At 29.7% G+C, this 9,689-nt stretch overlaps 1 protein-coding gene across 1 annotated transcript; it reads right to left on the bottom strand.

Moving 5' to 3' along the window:
- Nucleotides 1-945: 945 nt before the first annotated feature.
- On the bottom strand, nucleotides 946-3,462 carry LOC124840552 (palmitoyl-acyl carrier protein thioesterase, chloroplastic-like). Its single transcript, XM_047316619.2, has 6 exons — nucleotides 2,642-3,462; nucleotides 2,273-2,406; nucleotides 2,040-2,153; nucleotides 1,768-1,945; nucleotides 1,578-1,646; nucleotides 946-1,409 (listed from the first exon to the last, which is right to left on the bottom strand). Exons 1-6 carry the CDS (start codon nucleotides 3,029-3,031, stop codon nucleotides 1,161-1,163), a joined length of 1,134 nt encoding a protein of 377 aa, XP_047172575.1. The 5' UTR covers nucleotides 3,032-3,462; the 3' UTR covers nucleotides 946-1,160.
- Between the last annotated feature and the right edge of the window lie 6,227 nt (nucleotides 3,463-9,689).

A 9,689-nucleotide genomic window follows, 5' to 3' on the forward strand; every position in this document is an offset into this window, starting at 1 on the left:
TATCTTCATACTAACTAAGCTCAGTTTAACAAGAAGCACACAGACATCACCAAGCGACACTTAGCCTTCTAGTAAGTAGCATTTGGCTTTAGTAGATGATACCTGATTCTGATAGTCGACACCCAATAGGTGGTAGGTAAGTGGTATCCAACTTTTGTAGTCGGTACCCAATAGGTAGAAGGTAAGCAATACTTGACTTTCGTAATCGACATTCAATGGGCAGAAGATAAGCGATATCTAACTTTAGTAATCGACACCTAAATTGTGTTGTGGCCTAATTTGTCCGAAAACATTATTAATGTTGATAAAATTCTAATGTAAAAAAATAAAAAGGTGAGATCATATTAAAACATTGAAGATAAATATGATAAAATAAATCCTTAAAATAAATATGTATTATTTTATCAAACATGTCATAAATTAGTCAAATGAACTATAAACTAGTTTAAATATCATTCCAAATATACTCAAATATCAAACACCTTTATGAAAAGACTATCTTCTTTAATAGTTGAAAGATTCAAACAAGTGCTTTCGGTTGATCAACAACTCGTTTTCTTGAAGCTTAGAGCTCCTTCACAATTTGGTGAGCGGTTCATCCAACCTAATAAACTAAATTAACGCAAAAGAATGCACAATGAAATAAGAAATACTTTCGCAATATCAATTTTATATATTAATTAATATCAACTTTGTATTTTAATTTTTAATCCATAAAAATTGCATAAACAGAAAAAAATTATCGTTGGCAGGATAGGTTTGTGCCTAAAGTATCTTGCATGTAAATATTTGTGGTAGAAGTATATCAGCTGTTAGCAGCATTAAAACCACTTAATTTTAAGAATTTGGTTTTTGAGTATGCAGCATTAGGGAATTAACTCCCAGAACACTAAAACAACCTTCAAACTTGTTTGCCATAGGCGTTGAAATTCTAAGCCGTTATTATCAAAATACTTTTATTTGTATAAATTTCTGAATAATTAGCGACCTATAGTTCTCCTCAAAGAATTTACAAAATAGGATTAAGGACAAATGTAATGAATGTAGAACGTAAAGGATCCTAGAAAGGAAAACCACGAGAGCGAAAAGCTAAAAGGAAAATAGAGAAAAGGGTACAAGATAAGATCCAAAGATACTGTGCTTTTTGTCAATGTTATGTATCACTGTTGGTTTTGCTTGAAATTCCACTCAGTTCTGGCTCGAACAACGTCTGCTTTATCATGTTGCAGACGAAGCAAGTGTGTGTATTGCAGGTCCGGTTTTCTGTTCTTGGAATTATTGTTGGACTCTAAAACACTTGCTGTTGGACACGTCATGGATTCCACAATATTTGACTGTGTACATTCACGTCGATACTCCAAAGTCATGCTCGTCATATTATAATGTTCTAGAACTTCAATCGGCACACTCTGCAACAACAAAATCACATATATGCCAATTCAACATTGCTACTTCTTACAATACAGGTAATTAATCATCACTGATGTCTATAACAATGGAGTATTGCTATCTTTGCCACATATGTAGTAATTTGTTATGGCATTTCATGGAATTTGTTTTATATCAATAATTCTTACCTCTAAAATCCATCCAATGTATTTCACATTGTTGACATGCTGGTTAGCGTCCATATCGTTCCACCTTGGCTGTATTACATGAATAGTGAAGGACTTAATACAATGATCTTGAGAAAGTAATAGCACATGGTAATTGCTTTTGAGAAAGCAAGGTTTGACCAAAGGAAAAATTGAGAGATATGAAACTTACAGCCAATCCAGATCGGATTCTCTCAGCTGTGTCATCAGTGAGTTTGTCTATCTTCTCACAGTCTACTTCTTCGGTAGGAACGGCAAGCCTGTTTAGGTAAAAAGGAACAAGCTCTTGCTTCACCTCTTCAGGGATCTTGGAAAGTCTTCTTGTTTGTCTATTCATGATCACCCATGTGCTGCACCAGAGAATTTTTCTTGTCATGTATTGAATGTTGAGAAAATCTCAATGTCATTTGTGATTGAATGAATGAAAAAGAAGAAATTTTGCACCTTGTGGCTCTTGTTATGATCTCTTTGGTGTAGTGATCCCTGATTATCCAATCTCTTCGCATTCCATTCTTTCCAGCGGCATCGACCCAAGTGTCAACTTCAATTTCGTCTCCCCTGTCACATATTCATGTTCTTGCTTTTAATTCTTTGAAGCAAACAATCAAACACGAGGTGTCACAAGTATTTCGTATTGACATGCAAGGCAAAGGTTTGAAAAAGCATTATATTATTACCATTTGTTATATTTCTGAACTTGAAGTTGAATACGAGTAACAACCCAAATGAGTTTCCGAAGGCTCATCTCGCGAGTTGCTCCAAATCCTTCTCCCCCAATCCCAGAGCTAGTCACATGATTTAAAGCAGTTTCCTGAAAATTAATTTTTATTGCTTTTCAATCACACTCTCATTCATTATCTATTCAATCTATGATCCATTCTATCTTCAACTACAAAAATTCAGAAGATAACCATGTTTTGTGCAATTTAATCATGTAATCGTTGGACATCACAACCATGATAACTTTTGTCATAGACAATATTAGAAAATGGTGGGTATGATATGATATATTGAGTTATTTATGAATGGTGGAAGAATGAACTAACCTGAAGAAAATTCATGAGTGTCTCCATGGTAGCAGTTTTATCTGGTCCAATTTCGTAAGACCTGATAACAAAAATTTGCCTAAATACAAACTTATCCTCCACAAACCTTCCACGCAAGCTGGTAACAATAGCTTCATCTGCTGCACTTTCCTTTGCCAACCTTCCGGCTTGAAGAGGAGCCTCCGCCACGTGTATTCCATTCACATTTACTCTGCTGGCAGTGTCCATTTTTCGAGGATTATCACTATAACTTGCGGCCACCGACAAAAACCTTCGTTTATTATTAAACACGTTAGTAATGTTGGACGGAGCATAAAAACTCATGTCCTTCTTCCTTGAATCGTTTAAATTCCGTGGAAATTGTAAACGGATGCTGCTGATGGCCGCCATTTATGGATGTAATTGGTGGTTAATTAAGGAGTGAAAACACTAACAAGCCTAGTGGAATTCAGAATAATGAAAAAGTAACGTTGGATATAAATGTAGGCCAAGTTTCTTGCTGAAGGGGAAATGCTTTCATTTCAAAAGGGTGTATAATTTGTAGGTGCAACTAATGGTGAATTATGAGAATGGGAAAGCTTAATAAAGAAAGAAAAAGGAGGAGGAGGAGATTTTGTGTTTGTAACATAGGGATGTGAAAATCAATAACTTTAGACAAAGATGTCGGATTCGCAGCCCAACCACTTCATTCGAGTGGGAGAAAATAAGGTGAGAAATCCATCGTTAACTTGCACGCAAAAATAGAAGAGACGAGATGGGGGTGTTGCCTTTGTGCCATTCTAGCCATAAAAAATGGAGTTTTACCTCTAATGTTCATGCCCTTTAGAATAGGGCTCCTCTAATTTAGATCTAAACAATAAAAAGTTGTTTAGAAGGCTAAGACTAAAGCAGAGGCCTTCAAATTTGGCATATTTTGTGTAGGTAAGCTGTTTCCATACTTTCTTTCACGTCTAGCTATTTCCACGGGTGAGAATAATGCAATGTCAAATGCTTAATAGCCAAGTAGAAAGTTTCAAATTACCATGAGCCATGTATAAAAAAATTTATCTCAAATTCTTCAAAGGGGAAAAGATATTTTGAAGGCGTGAAAATTTCTTGAATAGGAAAGCAGAACTAGTTGACGCATAACATGCATTTGAATGGGTACAACGTACTTTCAAGGGGCAAAAAAATAATAATACTTGAATAGGGAACCAGAACTTGTAGGTCTTAATTAGTCGTAATCACTATTTAATTTTAAAATATTGTTAATTAGTGTTTTCTTTTATATAAAAATTACCCTTTAACTTATTATATAATTTTGCTTTATTCCTTAACTAATTATTTACTCGATCACATACATTTATTCACTATATAGCCATCCCAATAGACATTAAAAAAAAGACTTCATTGGTGAATTCATAATCAATTGAAAGCCAAAATTTTATGATTGATCCAGCGAAATTATAATCTATTTGGTCTTTTAGCTCCCTTGGTTAGTTGCGGCACTATTATATTGATCGCTTAGTTAATAAATATGATATTGGGAGTTATCAATGTCCAACAAATTAAAATAATAAAACAAATTCAATTGAAAATAAATGGTTTAAGGTAATAATTAAAGAATTACTAAAGAGTTCCTAACTCATACCAAAGATGAAGGGAAAAGTTAGAGAAAATAAACTTGCTTAGGACTGTAATTTATTCACATTCTTTCTTTTAGTTTAGTTTTTCTTATTTTAGAATAAATTCAAGACTTATGTTGTTTCTTATTGTTGTAGGTTTGTTCTTAGATATCCTAAACTTGATAAGTATACAAAAAAATTGTACAAAAATGTATGTTTCTAAAATTATATATCTAAAATGTATTTTTATTTAATATTTTGAAACGTGCAATAAAAAATATAAAAAAATTGTATTTAAAATTATACAATTGAGAATATAAAAATCTATGAAAATAAAGTTCTAATTATAAAACTCGAGGAAGAAATGACCTTGTCTCGTTGGAGTTGATAGAGATGATGGTTGCAAGTGTTTGACTTGTAGCATATTTTTTCCAATTTATTTCACTTAATAGGATACACCTTTTGATGGCACTATAGGATGTATATCTCACATATCTAGTTTTCTTTTGGGACTTCGGTTAACAACTTTTTCTAATAATTTTTTGACAATAAATTATGTGTCATTATTTTATTAGTCTGTATAGTTAAAATTGACCAATCACAAACTACCTGTATATTGTTATAAAAAGATTGTCAAAACAATCGTTAAAAAGATATTTTCCTACTTTTTGAAACGTATTTAGAAAAATAAGATCTTAAGTAACAACTCAAATAAGAATCATAACATTAATACATTTCATGAAGTTAAGGAAAACGAAATATATAATTTATGAAGACTTTTATCTTAAACTTACTAATAGGGTTTTCTTCACTTGTTTATGGAAACAACATTGTCTATACAAACAAATTATTCGTCTAAGTAATTAAAATAATAATTTTATTTGTGAACATCAAAATTAAGGTTCTATTCCTAGTATTTTTCTAATCTATGGAACTTACGTGACTTATATACATTCTTATTGTCAGGCTCAAAATGGTTTAATAATTGTAAGATCTAAATAAGATTTATATGATATATTAAACTCCCTAAAAAAGAGGGAGAAAGAATATTTACTATATATATCATATTATTTGTGATATAAACTGAATCCATTAACAGTAAGTGAGTTGAAGAGGTATTCATTTGAGAAATAAGCTTCAACAACAAATAATAGAAATAAGTCCGTAAAAGAATAAGTTTGTCGAATTCATGATAAATCAAAATAAGAACAAACAACTTGTAAAACAAGCCCATATAATAGGATTTGACCTTAGTCTATGTGAAGGGTAAAAAAAAACTCATAAAACCAAAAAAAAAAAAATATTATTAAAAGAGTCCACAAAGTTCAATATCTTCAAAGTTACATGGGTTAAGATCAACTTATGGATTTTCCTTTTTAGAATTGTCAAATATAATTATATCAACATCAGTAATATTAATTTAATAAAAAAGTTTAAAAAATATAAAAATCAAACAAAAACAATAAATAAATAAAAAATCATTGAATCAATTGTTATTAATAAATAATTAACAACAAAGAAATTTTCAACATAAAACAAATATAATAAATAATTATATAGGAACTCTAAAATTTCAAATATCTAGAGATTTTATTATATTATTTCTTTTATATCTAATCACAATATTTATTTTAATCGTAATTCAAAAAATGAAACTCTTTTATATAGTATATTTTTTGATAAAAACAAAAGGAAAACAATATCGTTGTATATTGTTCCTTAAAAATATGAAAACAATTCTAAGATCAGGTTTACTAATTAGTTAACTCCTTATAGAATCTTGTACTTATTTTAAAAAAGTTTATTTTACAAATGAGAAAATTTACTCTCTTCTCAATATTTCTTGGTAATATTCTTAATTATAATTTTTCCTAACCACCAATATCAAATATATATATATATATATATATATATATATATATATATATATATATATATATATATATTTTATTTTATCTATGTCTAAAAGTTTATAAATACATATGATTTCTATAAAAAAATATTTATTCAATTTTCTCTTTTTTTTATATAATTTTTTTACAATTGTTAACATATATTTTTCTTATTTTTTTTAATTTTATAAAACTGTGTGTATTTTTATTCAATTTTAATGTATAAAAATGTTTATGTTATATTAATATGGTTTTATAATAATAATAACTTATTTTATTTTTTTATGATTGATTTTTTAGAAAAAAAATATTTCCTTTTAAATTGAAATACGTTTAGATGTTAAAACTAAATATAAGTTAAACTTTTATTTATATATAATATCTTTTAAATAGTTTATCAAAATAAATTTATAAAAACTTTCAAAACAAGAAAGAATTAAAATGTCTTTTTACCATTGTTTTCAAATATAAGTAATTTCTACACTTATAAAAAATAATTTTGAACATTTTTTTCTATTAAAATTATCTTATTTTTAAGTTTAAATAAACTCAACATATATTATATTTTCAACTTTTCAAAATAATAAAATTATGTATTTAAAATATGATTATAATTAAAAATTTATTTTGAATAACTTTTTATAAAATCAATATTTATATATTTATATTTTAAAATAAATATTAGTACAAAATTGCTTTATTTTTAACCTTAAACAAACTCAACATATATCATATTTTAAACTTTTCAAAACAATAAAATTATATGTCTAAGATATGATTACAATTAAAAAATCATTTTAAATAGTCTTTTATAACATCAACATTTATATATTTATATTGAAAGAAAAAGGATATTACTAAACAATTACTTTATTTGAACTTAAACAAACTCAATATATATTATATTTTTAACTTTTCAAAATAATAAAATTATATATTTAAAATATAATTACAATTAAAAAATTATTTTGAATAGTTTTTGACAAAATCAATATTTATATATTTATATTTAATTAAAAAGGATATTAGTAAAATATTATACAAATTTTGAAAACTATTGAACTTGCAAAGTAAATAAAAATAATAATTAAAAGTACATTAAAAAATAATTAATTTAATTTTGGGACTAGTCTCATCATAACTCTACCTCAACCCACTTAATGTAGGGCTTTGGGGCTTTCTATTAAGTGGATTAAATATATCGGGCTTGATTTTAGAAGAGGTAAGAGTCAATTCATGGGCTTGAGGCTTAAATGACACATCTACAAACAACAAGACGAAACCTCACATAGGAGGAGAAAATACACTAGAGAAACATCTCCCTCCTAGTTATATTAACCATCACCATGATGAATTCTACCAATCCTCACCTAGGAGATCCAATAGGCATAGAGATCATTCCCTTAGGGAACCTAGAGTTGACCTTTCTCATTTCCACGGAAGAGATAATATAGAAGAATAACTAGTTTGGAAGATGAAGGTTGAACAATTGTTTGAGTGCCACCATATCAGTGAGGAAAGGAGAGTACCCTAAGCTACTATAAGTTTCCAAAGTTAGGCAATGTATTGGTGGACTGCCTTGGTTAAAGACTTCCAAATCAGTAACTTTCCCCAAATCCACTATTGGAATGAGCTTAAGACTGCCCTTAGAGGAAGGCGTGATAAAGAGTTGATGGACAAACTCCAAAGAATCCAACAAAAGAACATGTGTTGAAGACTATAGACAAAAGATTGAGTTACTCAGGGCTATGATAAGGGAAGAACCAAGGTTAACAATAGCTAGGTTTCAAAGTGGTTTGAATTATGAAATTAGGGATAGGTGATATGGAACAACATGCCTAGGTAGAAATACAACTAAGAACTAAACAAGAACAATTAAGAAATGGAGTTAAAAGACTAAAAATGAAAGAGAGAAAGGAGAGGAAACTTATGAATTGGAAGGCATGCCACTTGAAATGATCCAAGATAAATGCCAAGGAGGATCGCCACTTGTTCTTCACAAGATAAGACCTAAATTTAAACTAAAAGACAAAATTTTATCTCAAAGAAGTAATACAATTGAATGCAAAACACTCTTTATATTCAAATTTCAAGGTGTGTTACAAAAGAAACCTTAGGTTGCTTATATAGCACTAGGAGATGAAGTAGGTGGAGAAAACTAAAGGATGTGAGACTTAAAGGTGTATAAGTCTGAACATTAGCTCTCAACGATGTTTTAAGTCCTACATCTCTTAATTATACAACCTCTTAAGGATATATAAGCTACCTAACTAGTTTAAAGATAAAAAGTAAAACTATATGATGGAAGCACACTCGAGGCGATGGCGGCGGTACAACGGAGAAAACAACTCCTGGTGGCTTCCTGAGGATCTTAGAAGGATTAGACGTGGAAAGACCTAACTTGGAAGGAATGATCTAGATCGAGAGCAGATTCGATGTCGAAGAGTGAAACAGACAAGCTAACCTTAGAAAACCCTAGGTTGATTCGAAGAATCGGTGGAAATGAGCAAAACGAAGTGACGAAGGCAGAGAAAAATGATTGAAATGAAAGAGACCTCTGGATGAAGATGAACGAAAGTTTGTTCAGTGACAAAGTGAGAACGGAAGCCCGTGACGATAAATTCGGTGGAAGGAGAGGTTTAATCGGTGGAATTGATGAATGGACGATGAAAAGGGAAGGAAACTATAAAATGAACCAAATTCTTTGACACGAGGAGATCATGTGGCTTGAGGAATAACTAATTCAGGGAAAATGATTACTTCGGTGAGGAGAGAAATGAGGATGTTTGAGTACAAAGGATAGAGTTTGATGAAGGAGAATTCTCGAGATGTTGAGAGAAATGAAGATGTGGCTAGTGGAGCTTACCCATGCAATAAGGCTGAAGCGAATTGGAGGAAATGGTTCGTGGAGGAGAGAGAAGTTGAGGGCAAAAGCAGAAAATGACTTTTACGGAGGAATTGATTCTGGATTTCAGAAATTCAGTTCTCATTTATCTTAAAAGTGAAGCTACAATGGTGAAGCTGGGTATTTATAATAACTCATGCACTAGTGCAAAAAAGGTTTTTTATACCTCTTAAAAAAGGCTTTTTATACCTATTTTTGAGTAGGTATAGAAGCAGGGGATATAAAAAGTTTTCAATTTTTTATACCTGCTTTAGAACCGGTGTAGAAAGTTTTACTTATGCCTGTTCTGTTTATAATAGGTATAAAATTCTGATATTTATACCAGAGAAAAAAACTTTTTTTTATACCTGCTGGTGCTAGAATAGGTATAAAAATCTCACTTTTATACCTGCTGGTACTATAACCGATGTGAAAAAACAAGTTTTTATATCTAATATAGATTTAACTAGTGTAAAAAGTGACGTTTTTTTTAAATATTTGATTTGTATGTACTATTATCCATATTCAGACCTGCACAAAATTCAATCCCAGAATACAGTTTAAATAATCAATAACGAGTAAAATAATCAATATTATTTCAATTAATAACACATCAAAATGTAATATTTACCTAACAAAGTTCTTAAATATATTTACCTAAGATAGTT

The sequence above is a fragment of the Vigna umbellata genome, chromosome 2 (genome assembly GCF_029865625.1).
Source record: "Vigna umbellata cultivar VRB3 chromosome 2, Vumbellata_1.0, whole genome shotgun sequence".
Classification (NCBI taxonomy): Eukaryota; Viridiplantae; Streptophyta; class Magnoliopsida; order Fabales; family Fabaceae; genus Vigna; species Vigna umbellata.

Bases quoted from the DNA above. Each gene is read 5' to 3' on its own strand.
- LOC124840552 (XM_047316619.2), bottom strand. From the start codon at position 3,031: ATGGCGGCCATCAGCAGCATCCGTTTACAATTTCCACGGAATTTAAAC. The intron at 1,647-1,767 runs GTAAGTTTCATA...CATGTAATACAG, and splicing joins GAATCCGATCTGGATTGGCT to CCAAGGTGGAACGATATGGA. The intron at 1,410-1,577 runs GTAAGAATTATT...TTGTTGTTGCAG, and splicing joins ACATTGGATGGATTTTAGAG to AGTGTGCCGATTGAAGTTCT.